Genomic DNA, 24633 nt, shown 5'->3' with positions numbered 1-24633 from the left:
ACAAAATGGGTTTTCCTAGTAACCCTGGACAGGTGGTGGGACATATTTAAAATACAAAGCCTCTTTAAATTTATTTTGATCTTTGGAATTTTCCATTTTTTAAATTCTTCATAAACTCTTGGTCCTTCTATCCTGGATGGCTTGTACATAGTGATGGACTCTGTGGCATTCACAAAATCATTTGATAAAGAACAATACATGTGGAGAAATAAAAAGGATAAAAATTGAGATTTTGTTTTTTGTAGTTATTGTTTTTTAATGGAGGACTTAATTTAGTTTTCCCTACGTGGTGCTCCTCGGGTGCATTAGTTTTACAATGCTCAAAAATGTTCTGGCTGAGAATTGTAATTTTCACACATCTGAAGAATGCCAAGCTAGGGAAAGACTGATTTAACTAAAATGAATGTTTTGATTCCCAGCAACTCAGGTAAAAAGACAAGATGACACTTTTATCTTAGCTGTTTGGATAAGAGTCCTGATGTTTAACATTCATTGTTTGCTTCTGATCTTTCTAAATAAACCCAGCCTATTTTTATTTGTGAACAGCTTAGCAAGCCATTAAACTGCAACCTTATTTTTACTTTATAAATGTCCTTAGTAGCAGAATCTTTTAGAAATGTCCAGTTAGCTGGCATACAAAAAAGATGCATTTTTAGTAGTCAGTATGTTGTGAGCTTTAGCATACTTGTAGCTAAGGGGCAAGGTGGGAACACAGTACTATTGATTTGATTGGTTCATGTAGATTTTATCTGCATATTTGTAACACACACACTTATTAATGATAACACTCTCTTCCGTAGTCCCAAAGGTGCTTTTTCCAAAAGGCAACTGGGCTTTTCCCCCCCTTTGAAAAGGTTTTTGCTTCTCATTCAAGAAAGCTTCTTGGGTGAGAAGGGAAACGTTTTCAAAGGAAAATAATCCAAGAAAGGGGGGGGGGGAGGAAGCACCTTTGGGACAACCATGACCCGGATGATTGAGAATCGCCACAGACGTTCATCTTTGGTATGTCTGTGCCTGTCTAGACAAAGCGAACAAACTGCTTCTGCCAGACATTAAGTAGGAAGTCAGCGTTGCTTCTCAATTAGGTGAAGGGTTTATCAAGAGCTTTTGGCCTTGAGGCTCGGAGATCAGCTTTGGCTTCGCCTCGCCTAAACTTCGTCTCCTGCAGCTACATGGTCCGGCTGTTTCGGCCAGCCAGGAGTGACGAGCCTTGTGGTCCAACGCTTTCTGGAAAGCGGCAGGTCTGAAAGGAGGCGGTTCTTTCCGTAGGTGAGTTCGTGAACAGGGCTGGGGGTGGGGGGACGGGCTCACCGCTGCACCGCAAGTTTGAGATTCACACCCACACAAGGCCGCCTTGTGCTACAGGGCGGAGGTGGGGGCCCGACCCCAAGGCTGCTTGAAGCCCCAGCGCCAGCTTTTTCTGCTGCGGTCTGTCGCAATCCCGAGCTGCGCCTTCCCGGGCGGGTGTTTGCTGTAGGTCTGCCTCGGCACCACGCCCTGAAGTCAAAACTCCCAGGGTCAGGTGAACGTAGCTCCTGCACGGACATGTCAGGTCGGCCTCCGCCCCCTTCCCCGCGCTCCCTTGAGCGCTCGTGCTTGGCGGAGGGCCGGCGGCTCGGCACGCGCGCTAACTCCCGCTTTCCTTCCCCCTCCCCAAAAAGGGGGCTGCTTGATTAAGGACGCCGGTAAGCTGGAGCCTGAGCCCCGGCGGGCTCGTCGGTTTATTTGCGAGGGAGGCCGCCGCCGCCTTCGCTCTTCTCCGAGCGCTGGATTTGTCCGCTTCCAACTAACGTCTCGGCTCCCGAGGATTTAACTCTTTTTCTGCGGAGCTGCACTTGAAAAGCGCACACGCCCAGACAATAAAAGCACCTCCTGGCACTGTGGATGGGCTAAGCCGGGCATTGAATAGGCTCGCGGGGAGAAAGGGAGCTACTTGCCAGGGTACCTAGCTTTTGATCCCCTCCCCCTCAAGGGCTTATTTGGGGGTGGGGGGGGAAGGGGAAGGGAAGAGTCTTTCCTTGGGGGAGGCCTTCATTTCATCTTCATTCTTGTAACCCAGCAACAACCCGTCCTCCAATCAGCTTTGCTCAATGGCAGGAGTGCAATTTGTTCGCGATCCTTTCTTCCTTCTCCCCTGGAACTGCCTTCCCTAGCATCTTTTTTGGGGGTGGGGTGGGGGTGGGGGATGCCGGGATCTCCTCTCTCAGCCTGCCAGCTTCAACTCTTGCAGGAGGCAGAGGAGCTGGAAAACAAACAAACAAACCCAGACCTGGGAGGAGGCAATGTGGCATCTCTTTGAGGGAGTGGCTCTCTCTGAATTCTGTCAAATTGTGCAGTGTGTGGAATGAAAAAAATATGTGTGTGTGGGGGGAACAGCTGGAACTGTCACTGCAGACTGGAAGGAGTTAAAAGATGGCCCAACTGATGCTTCAGAAAGCAGGCTGCATGTAGGCAACATGTCTGCTGGATGTGTGCATGTGTATAATACAAATGTGTATTATTACCATTTGCCTAGCCAAGGACCTTTGAATGTTTGGACAAATCCCTGACCACGCCTATTTCAGATTTACAGTATTAATAAAGCATTGTGGAAATGATTAGATTGGTAGGGTTGGGGGGGGGGAACCCAGTTTTATAGCAAGCAATTGCAAATGTTGTTCTAGTGATATAATAGAAAGGTAAATTCTTATTTCCTTTACTCGGAAAGGTAATTGTGGGTGTGTTTAGTTCCTTGTCCTCTGTGGGAATTCTTAACTAATGTTTGTTGACTGCTGTGTATTCTTGTTTGCCAGGCTATTAAGGACCTACAGTAGTGTGCTGTGAGACTGAATACTGAAGAGACTGCAGCAGGCTGTAAACTGGTGAGAACTTCAAAATGTATTGTCAGCTTTGAAGAGAATCAAGAAAGATTGGCAACCTGCAGACCCACAGGTGGTCTTACTGTCCCTCTAAGCCCAGAGGCTGGAGCTTTGGGAAGCTCTGCCTGTTTTCCATTGACATCCAACTGACCAACCATTGATTCGGTGTTAAGGAACAGATTACTGCTAATGATATTTGAGAATCAGCTGCTCTCAGGTGGACCTCACCAAAATGGAAAGGGGGTGAGGCTTCCCACCTCTCCTAGTGGTCCAATAGCAGTAAGCAACTGCAATCTTAAGCAGGTTCATTGGTTGGAGGGAAGGAAAACTTTTTGGGGTTGCTTCTTTCCAGGCAGCCTTCTTATTTTCCTTGTTCTCCACTGGTTGGCTGCTGCTTGCAACAGTGGGGAAGCAGTGCTCCTGAGAAGGTCTCTGAGTGGGCCTGGAAATTGGGAAGATGAGTGTGTCTATTTACCATGTGTAGGGCTATTAACCTATAATCAAATTCCCAGCCATGTAATAAGTGTAATGCAAAGCTATTCGAGTAACTACTTGATCTACAGATGCTATTTGTGTATTTGAAAATATTAAATACATATGACGTTGGATGCAAAGTGGTAGATAGGTCAGTCTAATGAAAAAAAGAGGGGGAAATGTTATAAATGGTGATGTACATTTCTATGACTCTGCAGATTTGTTGTTTATTGCTTAGAACGGGTGGGTTTCTCAACCCGTTCCAACCGGTTCGGTTGGAATGGGGCGGGCGGCGTCCTCGTGCACGCGCGCGGTGCACGCATGTGTACTGGCATCTGTGCGATGCTCCAGCTGCTCCTGGAGGATCGCGCAGGTGCTGTATGCGTCCTGCGCATGCGTGGAAGCGCAGAACTCGTCAAAACCAGGTAACGAATGCGGGCGGGCGGGTGGGCCCTTCGCCGTTCCCAGCAGTTACTTACTTCCGGGTTTGCCGACCAACTGGTTCGCAGGGACCGCCGCGAACCGGTTGAAACCCACCCCTGGCTTAGAAGGACATGGCTAGATCTTATCAGGTACAAATGGCAAGGAGAAAATTCAGGGTGGACTTTAGCATACATTTTAAAGGTTTATAGCTACTTTACAGCAGAGCAGTTTGCTGCATGAAGTCTTTAGAGTTTTGTTTTCTGTATGTAGCTGAGGCTATCTGTGAGCTACATTCTTATGTTAGTAGAGAATTGGCCTAGATGAGCACCCAAACCTTTTTCCAACGTTTTTTAGATGGATTATGAATATGGTGTAACAGGTATTGCTTAATAGGTATGATAGAAAGGGCAGCAGATAAACAATTCAGAGACAATCTATAGTCCACTTTAGAGTAGAAATCTGACCATAAATATACTATAACTCCAACCATCTCCCCTTTGTTATTCCTGAATGCTTCAAAGTATATGTCTGTGGTTGCAATTATCAGTCTATGTTTGGTTCAATTTCTATGATTTACAGGTAGAAAGCGTGCCTTAAAATCTAGCTTGATTTTGCTAAAGTACAAATCTGTCTTGGTAGGGATTGTCTTCTCTTTCCTATCAAAACATTCTACAGGTTTTTGTGAGTCTTAGTATTCATAGGAATACCTTTTGGAAAGTTGTGCTAAATTGAAGATGTTTCCACTTTAATCAATGAATATTTCTGCAAGGTTGCTAGTGTAATTGTAGCCCCATTTTACTTTATGTCATAAAATGAAATGTAAACCTGCCTTCTGGAGCAATGTCCCTCTGCCCCCATGAGATTCATATGTCTTTCCTTATTTAAGTGAGCATTTAAAACCTGTCTGTTCCTCCAGGCCTTGAGCTAGAGTAAGAGACGGCCCTTTTGTGATAATTCATCTGTTGAAATTTGTGTTATTTTTCTAGGTGTTGGTTTTCTATCAGTTTATTTTAAACTGTTTCATGTTATATGCCATCTAGAGCTATTATCCTTAGACTTAATCACATTTTAAGCATACCTCATATTGTTAAGGTTCATTAGGAATGGAAGGTTATTTCCTTTAACAATATAATGAATCAGTGTTTGTGGAACTGCCCAAAAAGGGAGTTAATATTCTAAGCACTAAACCACAAAAATATAACACTCCCTATGTTAACACAAATTATTAATATATATCTAATGAAATTTGTAATGAAGTAACACTTGTGACAAAACCTGGGTATAAAATTACTGATGAATCCCCATTGCATTTAAGATAATTGTTAAGCATCTGTTCATCTATTGAACCTTTTAGACTTCAGATTTTATGGGGGGAAAACATGGTCTGTAACCATGTGCAAGGATTAAGTGGCTGTTCTACAGTGTACTCATCGCTCATCACTTTTAATTTGAAGGGTTGCTTGAATTTGTGAAATGCTTATAGCATTGATAACATACTACTTTGTCTATTCTGAAACAAGTTCTATTATATCTAATGGCACCAATGTCCAGATATTGCCAATGTGTGTAGGTAAAGTTAAAGCTTTTTCTTGTCCAGTAGTGCAGTGGTGTCCGACTTTAGGCAGTGGTGCTCATCTCCATTTCTTAGCCGAGGGAGCCAGAATTATTCAAAGATACTTCCATAGTCATATGGCTAGCATGACTATATGCCAAAGTGCACAGAACACTATTATGATCATGAATTATCACTTGTTGCTTGTATGTACAGAGAGCTTATACACCAGAGACAAAGTCCTTGGGTGTTAAATCACATTTGGCCAATAAAGAGTTCTGTTCTGTTCTGTTCTGTATTCTATTCCAATCCATTTGATTCCATTTCATTCTTACCTTCCCACTGAAGTGGTACCTATTTATCTACTCTCACTTGCATTTTTTCAAACTGCTAGGTGGGCAGCAGCTGGGGTAAGTAATCATGCTGCATTCAGGTCTCAAAGCCTGGCTGTCAGCTTTCTAACTGACAACCTCAGCATCTTCGACTGCTGAACCATCATGCCCCCTTAGTAAGTGTTATAGTTGCCAGAATTTCCAAAATATCTTGGCCGTTGTTGATTGGAAGAGGTTTCTATATAGGACTGCAATCAAAGTGTTAATTTACCTTTTTTCTTATAGTAAAGGAAACTTCTGTATCAAGTACAGATAAGGCTATTTAACAGTAAATAAGACTGGATATTTCGTGGTATGTCAAAGAGATCCTGTAATGGCTCAATCACAATGGGTTTCTGCCATCAACAAGTTATATTTAGAAGCACTTTGGTATATTTTTATAAAGATGAACCATCAGTTCAGTTTATACACTAATACCCCATAACAGAGAGTTCCTCCGCTTGGAGGAATCTGAAGGAATCACCATATGAGTTGGCTTTAATATACTGTTTCATAGAAGCTACAAGATGGAATCAATGCAATATTTAAGCATAAAGTAAGCAAGCTACATCTTAGGGTCCCACAATCTGCATGGCCTAACAAAAATTCAGATTGTTTTGGTTTTAGAATTTTGCGGTGGTATTGTATTGTAGTTTTTTAAACTCTTGTGTAGCAAACTTTTAGGCATGATTTTAAAATGGTTTTATATGTAAATTACAAGGCATATGCAGTATATGTTTTCATTTTTTGGTGTGGTGACCCAAAGTCCTGTTTTGGTACATACCTTTGTGAATCTTTGTGGTGTAACTTTTAACAGGAGTGCCCAAAACTTTATATAGCTTGCCTTAGAGAGTCACCAAATCTAAATCCATCACTATTCAAAATGGTAAAATATGTTGCTATGTTGATGTGAATATATATGGGAAGCTGTGTGTGGTCCTACCTTGTGAGTGGTAATCATCTGACCTTCTTCCCATGATTTTATTCAGTGTTACATATCTAAAACTCACATTTCACCAAGAATAAATGTAGTTGGAATTGTTGGCTTCACAAGATAAATTGAGCAAAACAGTGCATTTTATCAGATTGGAAGTGACATGCATACTTTATGCTATGGTGCAACTTTCCCCAGCCTTGTGCCTTGCAGGTACATTAGGGCTCCATTTCCTAGAATTTCAACCAACCTCCCATGATGCCTGAGAACAGTGGAAATTGGAGTTTCCATATATCATAGAGAAGGTTGGTTTACTGTTTCATCATTGAGAACTGTTTCATTATCACTTGATGTTACAGTAACTGAATTATGAATATTCATGGAGAAATGCTATATACCTCATTACTTAATTCAGACCCTCTATAAGTGTTGGATTATAACTTTCATCATTTTTAGTAGCATGGTCATTAATTCTACATGGAAATAAAAGGAATTATAAACCAATAGATCTGGAGGGTATGAGATTGGGAGGATTTACTCATCTTAATATAGTATGCTGATTCATATGTTGCCTGAAGCTTTGATTTCATAATCATTGGAAAGACAATTTCAATAGATAAAACTTTGTTTGCAAACAATGTAGCAACACATTCAATAGCCAAAATTAAAGATACCACAATATCACTTGGGCATTATGTGGACCAGGTTAGTATGTTAGGAGGGAGCCAATCTTATAACCATGTTGACTTCCAGATGGCATTTATAATTCATGTTCTCAGAGATGTAAAGGCTGGTGTGTTTGTTATGGGTTAGATATTATTTTTAATTTGAGAAAGAAACAAAAGCAAATAAAAGTTGAGGGCTTCATTTTATGTTTCCTTTTCCATTCCTTGAAATTACTTTAGATAAAATAATTGGGTTCTTGTAGTTTATTTCTCATTTGTACCTAGATATACCCAGTAAAATAATATTTAGCTCTCTGAGACTTGTTTCTAATATAATATTCACAGAAGGATTTAAAGTATCATTTCATTCAGGCATACTAGTTCTAGGAAAGTAGCAGGGCTTTGTTTCTAAGAAAATCAGGAAGAATCTGACAAATAAAAATGTCTGCAGAAAAGGATTGGGGAGGGGAAGCAGAACAAGATACTGTATATGTTACCTACCAAAACATTAGTAGATGTCAAGTTGGGGAAGAGTGGTCAGCTTGGCAGATACCATGGCTAATATCGATACCTCTTCTTATTGCTAGATTTTTATACTGGGCAAAATTCAGTTGAGTTGATTAAATTGATCTGAGAAATGAGTTATAAGTTTTGTATTTTTAAAATGCCATGAACATGTGTGTTTAGATATTTTAAAACTTAAACACAAGAATTCTACATGATATCGTGGTCCACATGATAACTGCAGTCCACAATAGTTACAAGTCAATGTTGTAAAAAAGAACCATAGTGTAATTGAAATTTAATAGTTTCCCCGATTTTCAGCTATCAGTTTTTGCAGTCTGTATGCTGTATATGCTGTGGTTTGGCTACATCATCTTTTACTTTCCCATTTTGGCTGAGGAAATTTGCACATCTTATATTCAAGCCAGTGTGGACATAGGTAGTCCTCAAATTACAGCCATAATTGAACTTACCCATCACAGTCGTAACTTGTATGACTGAACCAGTTTTCTGACCATTTTTGTGGCAGTCGTTAAGCTAATGCCATTGTCATTAAGTTGCTGCTATGGGCCAGAACAGTAGTAAAACATGGTTATATAATCACAAGACACTGCAAACAGTCATAAATGCAACCTGGTAGCCAAATGCTCCCTTCCCTGGAGGGAGGGGGAGGGAATCATCAGAACTTCGAATCTGGGTCATACCCCCAGGACGTCCATCGTAACTTTAAATGGCCATTAAGCGACCAGTCATTGGACAAGAACTACTATCTTTTCAGTGACCATGAAACCTGAAAAAAAAACAATTCCAGATCAGGTAGAAGCTTTTATTTGACTTTCAATGGAAGCAAATGGGATTCTTCCTATTCAGACCAGAGTCATTGGGTATTTATTGGGTGACATACACATTTAATAAACAAATGAAAACAAAACCAACCCAAATACAGTATTGGGGAAGGGAAAGCTGCCTTATTTGGACTTCTTTTAATTTATGTCAGATCACCTTGTAAAAATTATTAGATAATTAGATCAGAAATACTCTGTATGCACTTGGTGAATATAGCAGCAGTTGGACATTCTTCTAGTGTATATATTCAGTAGTATCCCTTGGGAGCTGATACAAGGGGTCTCAGACTCCACTTTGTTTCCCCAGTGATCATTATGGGCAGGAATATTGAGGCCTCTGGCTCCGGTATAGCAGAATTTCATTCTGCCATGAGTTTTTCCAATGTCTCTCTGATTCAATACTTATGGTAAGATGTATAGTAGAATTTGGTTTTCTTTATAGTAATGACTGGAAGTAAAAAAGTTCCAGCAGCAACTTTTTAGTTATCCTTTGTTAGGATCAGGTTTTCCTGTTTAGTTTTAACCACAACTCTCTTACTTTGCAAGGGTAATGGGGACTGCTTATAGAATATGTTGACTATATAGCTGATGGATTCTGAATATTTTTTTCCTGCTGGTATTACTTGTGCTTTTGTTAAATCCCTGATCCATTTTCAGTATTATACATGGTTCAAGTACTTGACATAATCAGTTTGTTTGCTCCTGAGTGGAAGGCACTGAAGTGCATAGAGCCATTCAGAACACCATTGGAAGAAATTCAAAGTGAATATATTTTGTTTTCCCCAGTAACACCCTGATTTTTCACATCATCTTCCTTTTTTTTGCAACAAAAGTCCCACACAAAAATGGAATCACACATTTCTAATATGGTCAAAAGGTGAATAGTAACAGCACTAGCATAGAACCACAGAGTTCATGTAAGATTCTAGGAAAAAACAAGAAAAATAAAAAGCAGTCTTCTGTTCTATGGAACTCTTGATTAAAATCTCAATAACAAACAAACAAATAAATAATAGCAATAGAAGGTAAGGAAGAAGAAAAAGGGAAAAGTAGTATGCGTATCAGCAGTTGCAACTTTTTAAGGCTTACTAAATTCCAAGTGGAGATGAGGACCTGGGATCAAACAAAGGACCAGTGAAATGAATCACATGGAGTAATTAGATCAAACCTGCAGTCAAGTATTTGTGGAATTGCATTTAATTTGGAGGGCTTTTCACCCATGCCTAGTTAATCTAGTTGAAAAATATGTGATCTAAAAATGAATGATGCATGTCGGATCTATTGCTGCTTATATGAATGTCAAGACATCATGGATGCTGAATCTCTTATGTAGTTTCTGCCTATTTTGGCTAACAAAGACCTATTGTTAGCAGTAGGATTGGTTTACATTTCTAAATTTCTCAGTTCCGAACTAGTGGCAATTCCCCCCCCCCCCCCTTTGAAAGGAAGTAAAAAAATAAACAATAGCTCTTTGTTGCTGTCTCCATACTACCCCTTTCTGTCACGTTTGCCATTTTGGAAATTTCCTACCTGGCAGCTCCTCTTCCTTATGAGAAAAAAAAAATCTCTCCTTTCCCCTTGTCTTCCCCTGACCCTTTTTTCTTGTCTCGCTCCTCCTCTCAGCTAATCCCTCCCTCTGCTCTGAATCTGCCAGCTTGGGGGTGGTGGTGTGGGAGACCCTCATACTTATTGGGAGATGTGACAGCCTTTGGAATTACATTATCTATGAAAAGGCTAGATCTGGAGTTGAAAAATAGGATGTGGCTCCCTGGCAGCAGGGATTGATCATGGAGAGAATTTCAGTCTCCAGCGGCTTTTGCTTCATGGCAGTGACTGATTATTTATGCTTGTGGCATTTCAGTGCAAATGTAAATGCAGAACTGGAAAGACTACAAGCTAGTAAGATTCTTCAAGCATCAGCATCTTGGGGTGCAAGCCATTTGACAAAATAGGATCTTATCTGATTGCTTAAGCTTCAGGTATGCATTTTTCCATTTACTTAGTAGGTCCATATACATATAATTCCATATTCTAGGAATTAAAATCATGTCATGTATTAACTCATTGCTTAAAAGTGCTTGTTTCATGTTTTTTTCTAAGAAAGAGAGAGACGCAAATATATTCTACCAATATTGAAACCTAGTATTTAATGAATGAGAAACAAAAGCTGTAAGTGGCTGGTTCGATGCAGTTGCTCAGGGATCTTGAAATGCAACCTCTCTGCTTATTAAATTGGAAAGGTTTTAAAATTTACATTTTCTGCATTTTTATGAAACCTTATACTTTATTATTTAAAATTATGCTCGATTATCTGGCATTAGCTATTGTTAAAATAGTTTTGGGAGGTGCAAAGCAACTGTCATTGATTATATTTTGTCAAATGCATGGCTGTTGAAGATGGTACTGATAAATCTATGAACACATTTGAAGTGTGTGTATCTTTCTAAATCAAGTAGGTGCTGTATCTACAGGTGCAATTGTCTTATTTGAGAAATCACTGAATGTGTGATTTGTTTCTGGTAAGCTTTTTTGGATGCATACTTGAAAGTTGGCTAATATTAACCCAAAAATGAAATCCTAATCCTTAGTCCATAAATCAATTAGATTTGAGTCAGAGGGAAATATCACTGCTAATTACAACCACTAAATTCTTCATTAATTCATCTTCAAAAAATCCCAAATTAAGAAAGTGCTCTTTCTGGTGGAAGGGAAAGCAAGATAAAACAAATGGGCCAGGATCCAAAAATAAACTACTTGAATCCAAGGGAATTGCAAATTTTAAACTGTGCGTACCACCATGCCTAAATTCTTCTACATACTACAAGTAGTCCTCGACTTAGAACAGTTTGTTCACTGACCTTTCGAAGTTACAATGGCACTGAAAAAAGTGACATGACCATTTTTCATATGTACATTTCATTCATTTCATTTTATTTGTCTTGTATGCCGCCCACTCCCGGAGGACTCCGGGCGGCTCACAACAGACAAGGGAAAGGGGATAACTAGACAAGACAACACTTAAAAAAAAAAAGACGCAACATTCACAATTTCCATGGGGCTGGGTGTTTCACAAGCCCCCCGGCCTGCTGGAGCAGCCAGGACTTGGTGGCTTTGCGGAAGGCCGGGAGGGTAGTAAGGATCCGGATCTCCACGGGGAGGTCACTCCAGAGGGCTGGAGCTGCAACAGAGAAGGCTCTCCCCTGGGGAGTCGCCAGCCAACATTGGCTGGCAGATGGAATCCGGAGGAGACCTAACCTGTGAGATCTTATCGGTCTGAGGGAGGTAATCGGCAGGAGGCGGTCTCTCAGGTACCCAGGTCCGATGCCAGGTAGGGCTTTATAGGTAGCGACCAGCACCTTGAAGCGGATTCGGAGACTATTACAACTATTGCAACATCCCTATGGTCATATGATCAAAATTCAACTGCTTGGCCACTAAGTCATGACAATTGCAGTCTCCCAAGGTCATGTAATCATGTGACCTTCTGACAAGCAAAGTCAATGGAGAAGCCAGATTCACTTAACAACTGTGTTCCTAACAACTGCAGTCATTCACTTAACAACTGTGGCAAGAAAGGTAGTAAAATGGGTCAAAACACACTTAACATATGTCTCACTTAACAACAGAAATGTCGGGCTCAATTGTGGTCTTAAGTTGAGGACTTTGTGTAAAAGATTTTTTTTAGACTCTCAAAACCATAATAGTGAGTTGTTAAAAACAAAAACTTTTTTTTGACGGTAGTACAAATTACTCTGGACAAACCAAAGTTCTGCTGAATTTTAAAAGTCTTATTCCAAAGTCAGTAGGTCTGAAAATTCTTCTATATAGACAAAGGCTATGTAGACTTAAGATTCAATCACAGAAAACACAATGGAAACAGATTTGCTGTCTGGTGGGTAGCTTCCCACTGGTGGGAACTGTCTTCTCCTTCTGTCTCCAAATGTGTGGGGAGTTTGCTTTCTTTCCTGAAATGAAAGGCCTCTTACTGCTCTTGCTTTCTTGCTTTTATGGTCAGTGTTGTTGCTGTGCCATGGCCATTTTTTGTTTGGGACAGCTGGTTTTTCCCCTTATTCTCAGCAAAAACCTCTCCCTTTATTAGTCAATTAAACTCAATTTATCATGAAAGCTTGCATATTGGTTTGTAAATTGGTGTGCTTCTTCCAGATGCCCTGAGATATGTTAAATTGGACCAGAAATTATGGGAATTGGAACATTAACACACCTGGAAGTTACTAAATTTGGAAAAAAATGTTGCAGTGCAGTTAGAGAACACTATTTTAATCTGGGCTTTGTTATTCACACTGGCACTGTTAAATGATTAATGCATGCATTTTATAAGTGAATATATTTCCTGATGTTTTCTTATGAATTCTTGGTCACTTTCAACAATTCAGTCATGTAAATTAAGTAAAAATACTGCTATTGTTAGGCTGACTTCAATGCTCCCCCCCCCTTTCTCTTTCTCTCTCACACACACACTCAAACAAAAAAGAAACATTTCTTTATATATTTATTTTTAAAAATACAGCCCAATCATGTGTGATCCCCAGTAGCTGCTGTGTGCCAATTACCTTCAGGTAGTGTTCTCTTTCCATTCACAGGCCCCTGCGGCCTATCTGAGGTAGATCTGGGTCACACAAGGCTTTGGTTCTTGAAGCGGCTTCTGAGAACACTCTTCCATGGCTTCTACAGCACCTGAAAATAGCACAAAAGAATTTTTTGCTCTCACACATTTTTTCAGAGGCTCCAGAGGCTGCACGAGAGCATAACTCATTCTCACATAGTCTCCAAAAATCATGCTAGGATATGCTTTCAAGAATAGTTGTTTTGGGGTGTTGGCAAACATTAGCTTGTCTCCCAAAACTTGTGGCATGTCACCTTTGACATGGGTACCATAGATTCGCCATTACTGCTCTAGACAAAGTAGTCCTCTACATCACGGTATTGTAGTGTTAACCTTTTCGATTTGAACAAATCAGTTGCCAGAATTTCTTCTACTAAGCTCCTGTAGCCAAGATCTGGATGGTCTCAATACTTCATATATGTTAGAATGCCTTCATATCCTTGACTGTATTTCATTAATAAGGTGATATGTCACGGAAGGTGAGACAAGGCAGATTTCACATGTTGATATTTTTTTACTAAGTTTATATCTTGGCTTTCCTCCAGAAGTCAATATTTACTTATGATAGCTCACAGTTGCTAAAGTTCAGTCAGCTGTTAAAAAAGTTATATAGTACTGGCTGTTTTATTATTAGGAACTTGGATTGTCTTAGTACAACCCTTGGTTGTAACTCTAGTCTAAGATATTGGATAGAGTTATATGATAATAAGATATGCTATTTGAATAGGAGCATAGTGATTAATGTGCCTTGGACTTCACTAAAGCAATTTTAATATGCTGTATAGCTCAGCCTTCTCCAACCTAACACCTTCCAGACATTTGGGATTACAATTCTTAGAAATCTTAGCTGGCTGAGAATTTTAGCAGCTGTAAATCCTGCGCATCTGGCAGATGTTGGATCATGCAAAACAACTACCAAATGAAGTAGTATTATCCAAATGAGCTTGTAGTTTTGTCAGTCAAATAAGAGCTCACTACTCACAACTGCTTTGTTACTTCAGCAGTTTTCTTTTAAGAATATTGGACAGGATTTGATGGTTCTTTCTGTCAGGGTTTGCCTTCAATGAACCATTTGGATATTTCTTTGTCAGATTTCCTCAGGTGTAGGATTTATTTTGAAAAAAAGGATAATTCTACTTTACCCTTAAAAAGTAAATTGTGTGTGTCTCTTTAATAGCCTAGTTATTACATTTGAGATCTTTTGTGAACAGGTAATTTATTCAGTTATTTTAGATGTTTCTGGCCTCAGAAAATAGGACAGTGTAGAATGTTTTACTTGAATGCACTCCTTTTGATTACAATACAGAATGTAGTTCTGTTGGTAAGCATGGCACTGAAGTGTGAGAGGAGATATTGTTAATATTGCTAAAACAAGCCTGTAACTGCTGCAGTACAAATTATTCCTACTAAATTCAGCTATACCTCTGACCCAAATTTAGAGCAAGAATATCTATACTCTAGTAGCGTGCGCAGGCTCAAGAGAGCTTCTTGTGAAGTTGAAAAGCTGGCAGGCAGCTAAAATCTGCTAAATGCGGAAAAGCTCTGCAAGAAGCTGCTGGTTGTTTGGCTAGAGGATAAATCATCAAATGTTTTTATAGCACAATGTTAACCTAAGGCTTTGTTGTATATAAACAGCTATACTGAAGCCCAAATTTAGACAGCGTTCAAAATTCAGCTCATCTAAATTTTGAAAAGATGTTCTGTGATTAAAAGATGGATGGCACAGTGAGGTTTACCTAGTTACAAAATGGCTGCTGTGGTCAAACTTTGAGCGTTTCTTTATCTCCCCAATTTCTCTTTTTCCCAGTACAAGGGAAAAAATTCCTTTAAAAGATCAGAGCTCTCTTCTTTCTCCTTCTCTTTCTTAGTATTATCTTACCATACTTGTAGACTGCCATAATTGTGAGATACTGGGCAGTGTAGAACAAAGGAATAACACAAACACATTAGAACAACATAAGACATGCATATGAAGGGCGGATGTCCAGAGTCAGTCAATTACATTGAAAGTGCAATGAAATTAAAATGTTATAGCTGTTTTGTGGAAAGTATTGTCATTTTGTAAGAACCCTGTATGGAGCCGTAGGGAAACCAAAGGCCTACTATAGCTAGAAGGTGGCACTTTCTTTTCTACAATCACCATCACTTTTTTAAAGTTTATAATTACATTTCAAGTAGAGACCTATAGGCACCAAGCACCTGTTGACACACTGGTACCATAGGCACCGTGTCTCTTACTCATGTTCCAACCCAAGTATTATTAACAGAAAATTAAATTTGGGTCTGTTCAAATAATTAATATATTGGACAGCAAAATATTGAATTATTCTTGCAATACAACCAAATGCAGTTCATTTCTACTAGGGAAATCTCATATCTTTGCTAGGTGAGGCAAAGCTCTTGGTATTGTGATATAGGGAAAGAAACAAGAATATCAGAATATGCTTCTGAATTATTGCAGTTCTGCAACTTGCAGCTGTCTTTGAGTAAAAACAAATCTTGACAGAGTGGTAGAAGAGGAATTAATATTATAACGTGCATCAATAATAATAATGATAATAGCAACAATGTAGTAATCATTAACAAGTGAATTTATTCCTCTCCAGGCCTTTATTCATTCACACTTACAAAATAAAGGATTTCCCCCCCTAAAGGATGAATGGGGAAATTATTTCTTTGATTGGTTATAGAAATAACCAAAATCATAGCAGGATAAATCCTTTCTCACTCCATAAACATAGCATCGAATACTTGAAGGTAGTGTGGTTCAAGGAAAACACCATACATTTCTAGACAGGCAATAAACAGTGAGTGACTCAATTAATACTTAAAGGAATATGTAACATATTCAGACAGTCACTTTATTTGCACCCTAATAGCAAAAGACAGTGTTTACTAATCCATAAAACTGATGTTAAATTCTAATCTGCAGAAGAAAGCAACCAGAAGATGGTGCCGGATGCTGTTTTTACAAGATTCATAAACCTGAGTATGAAAACATAAATATCAGTAACATGATTGCTTAGAGTACCTTACTCTTCTGATTTTCTATACTGGCAGCCATAGTGAGATTATTACTGTGATTCATTGTCTGCAACGGATCGAAATCTAATAATAAGCATCAGTAGTCCAAATAAGAAAAATATTTTATTACATGGACATTTTTTGAGTCATCTTCATTCTCTGATTCTAGGCCCAACTAAGCTTAATAATTATTATGGCTTATATAGACTTCTTAAAAATTGATTTTTTTCTTGGGGTTTTTTTTTCAGAAAAAAAATAACGCTTTTTATTTTTCAGTCTTTTTTATTCTTTTAAGCTATATTTATTCCTCCTACTCTGCAGTTCTTTAAATTGGTAAAAGGAATCCAAATTATGTAGAAAGAGAAAGTCATCTGGAAAGCAATTGTATTAGTTAAATCTTGTCATATTCACAGCCATTAAAACTACTAAATTAAAAGTTTTCAGTCTGTTTTAGCAAGGAGGAACCATGGATGCAGGGTGGCATCTATGATGCCGTTTTGCTTTCTGCTGAACTAGACGAACAACTTTTAATGGATGTGGTTCTCAGATGGTGTTACTAAATGCCACATGGTATAAATTGCTTGCAACTGATGCTGGGTAAAGTCCAATAAACTATCCAGTGCATTTGTTCTCTCTCATTCAGGCACAATGTTTCGCAAGAAGAAAAAGAAGCGACCTGAAATCTCTGCTCCTCAGAATTTTGAGCATCGTGTACACACATCATTTGATCCAAAGGAAGGGAAGTTTATTGGCTTGCCACCTCAATGGCAGAATATTTTGGACACTCTGAAACGTCCCAAACCTGTTGTAGACCCTTCAAGGATTACACGGGTACAGCTTCAGCCTATGAAGGTAAGAAGAAAATATTAGCACTCTCCACTTTCTAATTATCTAGTTCACGTATGTATCTTTCCTTGCCTCCAATCAAGGTATTCCTTGAAGCTTAGTATTCATGATAAAATACAGGTATGAATAAGAGTTGAAGAATTGGGAAAAAAATTGCTGGAGAAGCAAATCAGAACTTCATCAATCTTCAATATGATTCATTAAGTATATTGTTTGGGGACATTTCTGGCAAATATTTTCCAGTGGTAGATTTCTGCCTTAGTCTGTTACAGCAAATCTGGAAAGAGCTGCAAACTAACATGTTGATTATATTAGTTTTTCCCATGTGGCATCTTTCAGGTATGTTGGGGCTACAACTCCCCAGAATTGGTACTCTTGGCTAAATAGTGGGAATCTTGAGAGTTGTAGTTTCAGTACATCAGCAGATTGAATTATGGCATTGACTAGAATTCACTTCATCTCGTGTCAAATGTGGTAGTTTAGTTTTAGTGTGGATTTATCCACATAATATATTATGCTTTTACTAGACATATTTAAAAAGGCTCAACTCATATATATATATTTGCTGTGTAGAAAGAACAATAGAATCTATGCAGTCTGCGCATTCAATATGGGTGAATATGCTTCTTCTAATTTCCACTTCTCGGGATATTGGGAAAGGGGTATACTACCGGTCTCCCAACCAAGCAGAGGAAAAAGTTAAACATTTTGGTATTCAATAAAATAAGATGTGCAGGAAGCACACAACTGTAATAATGGGGTACCTTAACTAACCTGACATAAACTGGGAGACAAACTCTGAAGCAATTGGAAGATCAAAAAGATTCCAGGGTCAAGTACACTGGACTTAATCCTTACTAATAGGGATGAAATGATAGAAGGGATGGAAGTCATAGGAACTTTCAGGTAGAGTGACCATATCATACTAGAATTCATCATAATGCAGGCACAGATAATTGAACAAAGTCAGACTAGTGTTTTAGATTTTAATAGAGCTGATTTCAGCAAAGTAAGAAACAGTTAGGAAGTATTCCATGGACAGAAAACCTAAAGGGGAAAAATAACCAGGGACAAAAATGATAAACGTAAAATAAAATGGAAAGGAATTCATAACTAGAGCACAATATCAGAAAATAGCCTAAATCCGCAAGGATTTAAGGAAAGCTAAGGCTCAGAATGAGGCAAGACTTCCAAAAATAACAAAAAAAGGTTCTTTTGATATGTAAGGAATAAAAAGAAACTCAAGGAAATACTAGGTCCTCTGATAGGAGAAGAGGGAAAAACTGTGATAGGCAGCAGGGAAAAAGCAGAACTGCTTAATTTCTTCTTTGCATCTGTCTTCATATAGAAGGGAAAAAAATGTCCAACCTATCAAAAATACCACTGTGGGAGTCAGGTCAGGAAAACAGGTTAAAAAAGCAAAAAAAAAAAAAAAAAGAAAGAAAGAAAGAAAGAAAGAAAGAAAGAAATAAAATGGAACCAGAAACTACAGAATAATCACTTTGCCATCAATACCTTGGAAAATCCTAGAACAGATAAGCAAGCAACACGTTTGTAAGCAATTAATAGAAGCCACTATGGGTTTGTTAAAAACAAATTGTGCTATATACACTTTATTGCCTTCTTTGATAAAGTGATTAACTTAGTGGATCAAGGATATGATAGTGCATGGTAGATCAAGCATCCAGTGTTGTGGATATAGTATACTGCATTTTTCAGAGTATAAAATGCACCGGATTATAAAATGCACCAAGATTTTGAAGAGGCAAATTAAAAAAAAGTTTTTGCACTCTGCTGACCACCCAAAAATGGCCCGTTTTTTTGTGAGAACGGGCCCATTTTTTTTCAAAAAAAGAGCATGAATAGCCTTCAGGAGCCTTGTAGAGTGCGCCTGGGGAGTGCCCCCCCCCAGAAATGAGCAAAACAATTGGGCCATTTTTTGTGAAAACAGGCACATTTTTGTCAAAAAAAAGGGCATGCATAGCTTTTAAGAGGCTTATAGAGTGCTCCTGGAGGCTGGGGGGGGGGGGACAAAATTGAGCAAAAAATGGCTCATTTTTCACTCATGTCTTGCCTCCCCAGCCCCCAGGAGCACTCTGAAAGCCTCCTAAAGGCTATGCACGGCCATTTTGGTGAAGGGGGTGGGGTTTTGGGAGGCAAAAATGTTGTATTCAGTGTATAAGATGCACCCAGATTTTCAGCCTCTTTTTTGAGGCAAAAAGGTGCATCTTATACTCCGAAAAATACGGTAGGTACATCTAGCCTAATGAAGAGAAACATTAGGAGTGACATGATACTGTCTTCCAGTATTGAGGGCAATTACAGAGGTGAGGGAGCAGAATAAGAAGCAATGGGTAGAACCTCGTTAAAGAGCAATCCTACCTGGAACTAAAGATAAATTTCATGACAGTGAGAATGATTAATCAATGAAACAATTTGCCTTTGTCACTGGAGGTTTTCAAGAAAAGATTGGACATTCATTTGTCTGGGAAGTTATAAGGATTCCTGATTGGACAGGAGATTGGATTAGAAGACCTCCAAGCTCCCTTCCAGCACTATGATTCTATTTGTGTCTGGGATAAATATTGATTGCTGTCCTGGCCTTCGCTCTATTGTTTGCTGAAATACTTGAGATTACTCTTTCTATTGCACAGGTAGTCCTCAACTTACAAGCATAACTGAGCCCAAAATTTATGTTGCTAAGTAAGAAATTTGTTAACTGAGTTTTGTCCCATTTTACGACTTTTTTTGCCTTATTTGTTAAGCGGTTAAATTAGTAACACAGTTGTTACGTGAATCTGGTTTCCTCATTGATTTTGCTTGTCAGAAGGTGATCATATGACCCTGGGACACTACAACCATCGTAAATGTGAATCAATTGTTAAGCATCCAGATGTAAATCACAGGGGGATGCTGCAATGGTTATAAGTGTGAAAAATGGTCATGTCACTTTTTTCAGTGCCATTGTAACTTTGAAAGGCCACTAAATGAACTGTTGTAAGTCAAGGACTACCTGTATCTTGCCTGGTTGCTATATTTTATCCAGCATGTGTAATTTTGTATTATATTGTACTTTTACACCAATTTTATATGTTTCTATGATTTTATGGGTTTTTTTCCTATGATTGAAAACCGTTTAGAATCTATGATTAGGACAGCAACATGTATTTGAAAAGGAAAGTAAACGTGCAGGCAGGCTATATATGATAATTGTATCCATTGAATATGTAATAACCATCAGGAATAGGGCAACTCTTCCCTTCCTTTTGAAGGGAATTTCATGACCAGGATGTTGATATTTGGAAAGTCCCTGTCATCTTAAGCTTAAGCCATCTAAAAATGCCATTTAGTTGCATTCTCAAAAGTTTTGGAGAAGTTTATTCTCTAAATTCGTAAGATTTTTTTAGAATGATTTCCATTTCACATCTCGACTATTTAGCTATTGATCTGGTTTATACATTGCTTTTAATCATAGTTCATTGACTAAGTCACAGTTCATCAGAGCCATAAACCATGAGTTTACAAATCAGTACAGTGAGTTTTACACAAATCCTAAATTATTATGCAGTTTGCCTGGTCATACCTTACCTCAGGATATGGGTAGTAAACCTATCCATTTTCTCAGTCCAGGGAGGAAAAAAATGTATAAAGTAATATAAGATGAATATTCAGATTTGTTCTTCTTTGTTAATGTAACCATTGTTACTAGGAAAGATTATGGCTTTGAATAAAATGGAAGTGATAAAGTAATCTCTGAAAAAGGGACTCCTTGTGCCATCTATTCTTCTTTTCACAGTGAGAAGCCTAATCCTTTTGCTCGCAGCAGTCTTGTAAACCATAAAGTGGTTGACAGACCAAATCACACTGTTGCCAATAAGAAAATAGCCAAACATAGATGCATGTTTACACACAGACTGTGATGATGCCATTATCATCAGACCGAAGAGAGAAAACCTAATATTTTGTTACTAAGACTTGCTTGTAGTTATTTGTTGCTTGTTTCCAGTTGTCCAGAAGATGTGCAGCATGTAAATATCATATATATAGAGAGAGGGAGGGAGGGAGGGAGGGAGGGAGGGAGGGAGGGAGGGAGGGAGGGAGGGAGGGAAGGAAGGAAGGAAGGAAGGAAGGAAGGAAGGAAGGAAGGAAGGAAGGTAAGTAAGTTGATTTTAGGTTTGGATTTGTTTCAGAAATGTCATAATATAACAGAACAGGACATCTTTGAAGCAGCAATTTCTCCAAATTATTTCAAAACAGATAAGCTAGATGCTGGTATTTAGAACATTGTTTAATGAGTGACAGTTCCTTCTATCTGGCATTTCGGAAAAGACTGTAATAAGATAATCTGTGGGAGTAAATGTCCTCCATTATGGATATTAATAATCACAGATTGCCAGAGATCCCTCTCGATGGAGAAATGCATGAATCACTTTTTATATATACAAAAGTAAATTTGACAATAGTTAGATTTCCATTTTCTAATATTTATGTAAATTGAGCATAGAGAGCTGGTAATTTTTCATGACAACGCCTAGTTAAAAGATTTCTTGAGTTGAATTTAGACCACCATTTCTACCATTCTTGATTGTGGTGGTGTTTTGTTTGTTTTTAATCCAGGCTAGCAATATATATAAGGGTATTTGGTTTTTTTTTGCTAGGATGTTGTAATTTACTGGTGGATTGTGAAAACAGATGAGATATACTTGGCACATTGGATTAGTTAACTGTAGCATTAAGAGAATATGTGAATGTGCTATCACATAGCAGACATTGTGTTAAGAGGTTTCCAAACACCAGGCCATCTTTCTATGCTTCCTAATCAAGACATTTCATATACTTAAATGAGCATTATTAAGTAATAGCATTAGCACTTAGACTTATATACTGCTTCACAGTGCTTTACAGCCCTCTCTAAGCAGTTTACAGTGTCAGCATATTGCCCCCAACAATCTGGGTCCACATTTTACCCACTTCAGAAGGATGGAAGGCTGAGTCAATCTTGAGCCTGGTGAGTTTCGAACTGCCAAATTGCAGGCAGCCAGCAGTCAGCAGAAGTAGCTTGCAGTACTCCATTCTAACCACTGTGCCACCAAGGCTCTTAAGAAACTGGTTGGATTCAAATACTGTGTTAAGTCATAACACAGTGGTTTGTTTTAGTTGCTTTAGTGTAATATCTGACCGGCTATTTTCATTTTGATTAATTTTATGCTGAACAAAGTTATTGTGTGTTCAAATTAGCATGATATGTAAATCCAGGCATTGAGAGCTTTGTTGAAAAACCTTATTTATTAATTGGATTTATATCCCATTTTTACATATGATTATAAATCATAATATAAATATTTTGCATAACTCCAGGTAGTATACATAATGCCCACATTTCCTGTTTTCCCCACAATTATTTCACAGTAAGGCTGTGAAAGAATGACTTTCACCCAGTCATTCATTCCACCGAAAGACTAAAGCCCATGTCTCTATATTTCTTGTGAGAGAATAAACGGGAAGACATTATTCTTAATAACTAACTAAGTCTAGTGCGTACAGAAAAAAATTTGAACTACAGGTGAAACTCAAAAATTAGAATATTGTGCAAAAGTTCATTTATTTCAGTAATGCAACTTAAAAGGTGAAACTAATATATGAGATAAGACTCATTACATGCAAAGCAAGATAGTTCAAGCCATGATTTATCATAATTGTGATGATTATGGCGTACAGCTCATGAAAACCCCAAATCCACCATTTCAGAAAATTAAAATATTACATGCAATCAATAAAACAAGGATTGTACATAGAACAATATCGGACCTCTGAAAAGTATAAGCATGCATATATACTCAGTACTTGGTTTGAGCCCCTTTTGCAGCAATTACTGCCTCAATGCGGCGTGGCATGGAAGCTATCAGCCTGTGGCACTGCTGAGGTGTTGTGGAAGACCAAGATGCTTCAATAGCGGCCTTCAGCTCTTCTGCATTGTTCGGTCTCATGTCTCTCATCTTTCTCTTGGCAATGCCCCATAGATTCTCTATGGGGTTCAGGTCAGACGAGTTTGCTGGCCAATCAAGCACAGTAATCCCACAGTCATTGAACCAAGTTTTGGTGCTTTTGGCAGTGTGGGCAGCTGGAAAATGAAGTCAGCATCCCCATAAAGCTCATCTGCAGAAGGAAGCATGAAGTGCTCCAAAATCTCCTGGTAGACGTCTGCATTGACCCTGGTCTTAATGAAGCACAGTGGTCCAAAGTCCTATTGCTCAGTGGTCCAAAGTCCTCTTTTCTGATGAGAGCAACTTTTGCCAAAAGCACCAAAAACTGGTTCAATGACCGTGGGATTACTGTGCTTGATTGGCCTCTCCATTCTTCCTCCTTACTCTGAGCCCTTGGTTTCCAAATGAGATGCAAAAGTTGCTCTCATCCGAAAAGAGGACTATGGATACAGTTCCTAAATGAATCCAGCACTTAAAATGCAACATATTCATACATTCAGTAATGCATGGTGAATGTTCTGGAGATGAAAATAAGAACAGAACACTTGTTAGAAGATGCAAGTATTGCTCTATTTAAGCCATGACAGATACTATCTTCTAAGATGTACTGTGATTTACAGCAGCTTTTCAGACTCCTTGCAAAGGTTGGTATACCACCCTACCACAAGATTCTAGTATATATGACTAGCAGTGTACAATAAAAGAATACAGATAGTCCTCACTTAACAAGCATTCAAAGTTACAACAACCTTGGAGAAGGTATTTTATGGCCTGTAAAGCACTTCCAGCTGTTGTAAAATGATGTGCTGTGTCACTCCCCAACCCCAAAGACATATGACTGTATTTCAGGCACTTGGCAACCAGCTCGCATTTACAATTGTTGCGGTGTCTCACAATCATTTGACTGCAGTTTACCACATTTTTTGCTGTTTTGAATTGAAGTAGGGGATGGCATTGTTATACTGAGCCTCCCTTTGGAAAAATAATAACAATGCATTCTTAAGCTTCTTATTTCCTATGTAAATGAGTTGGCTGAGTTGTAAGAGAGGTAATGTATAGTAGAAGTAGGTGTCTGGACAGGAAAATGCAGCTATTGTGTTCCAAGTCAATATCTTTGCATAGTTAAAATACTTTTATAAGCTTATAACTAGTTTCCTGTAAAAAGTAATTCCTTTAATTTTTATTTATTATTGAATGTATATATCTTTGTGTTTATTCACACCAATAAGTTTGTTGGATTGTGACTTTAGAATTTGAGTTATTATAATAGATGTAAAAAAAGAACATTTATTTGTCTTTACCTTTCAACATATTATCCAGTAAAACAGCAGTAGGCAGTAAAAATAAATTGTCTATCAATTCATATAATTGGTTCATAGTGTGCATGTTTGCTATTGACTAAACTACATATTTTTCTTTTCTTGCATGTGGTAGTATGAAATGGAGGTTAGTAATTGCTTCAAATTAGAAATTAAAAATAATGGCGGGCAACACAAATGTTTTGTAGATCTGCTCTATTTGGAGGTTTA

The 24633-nt window shown here is 38.5% G+C and overlaps 1 protein-coding gene across 4 annotated transcripts in view; it reads left to right on the top strand.

The window, feature by feature from the left end:
* The first annotated feature begins 936 nt into the window (after positions 1–936).
* PAK6 (p21 (RAC1) activated kinase 6) overlaps positions 937–24633 on the top strand; it is a 46300-nt gene continuing 22603 nt past the window's right edge. Inside the window, exons 1-3 of one of the 4 annotated variants that reach the window (XM_014061128.2) lie at positions 937–1269; positions 2793–2861; positions 16918–17126. In XM_014061128.2, coding sequence (XP_013916603.1) covers positions 16923–17126 — 204 coding nt within the window. In that variant the 5' untranslated portion in view covers positions 937–1269; positions 2793–2861; positions 16918–16922. Of the gene's footprint in view, positions 1270–1305; positions 1686–2792; positions 2862–16221; positions 16240–16917; positions 17127–24633 lie in introns of those variants that run through there. The other 3 variants (XM_014061127.2, XM_014061126.2, XM_014061131.2) reach the window with 3 other exon arrangements.

Source organism: Thamnophis sirtalis, unplaced genomic scaffold (genome assembly GCF_051295495.1).
Source record: "Thamnophis sirtalis isolate CommonGarterSnake01/CBP01778 unplaced genomic scaffold, rThaSir2_p1.2 scaffold_1, whole genome shotgun sequence".
NCBI classification, from domain to species: domain Eukaryota; kingdom Metazoa; phylum Chordata; class Lepidosauria; order Squamata; family Natricidae; genus Thamnophis; species Thamnophis sirtalis.
Note: the sequence above shows the minus strand (reverse complement) of the source record. Positions and strands in the feature narration are given on the sequence as shown.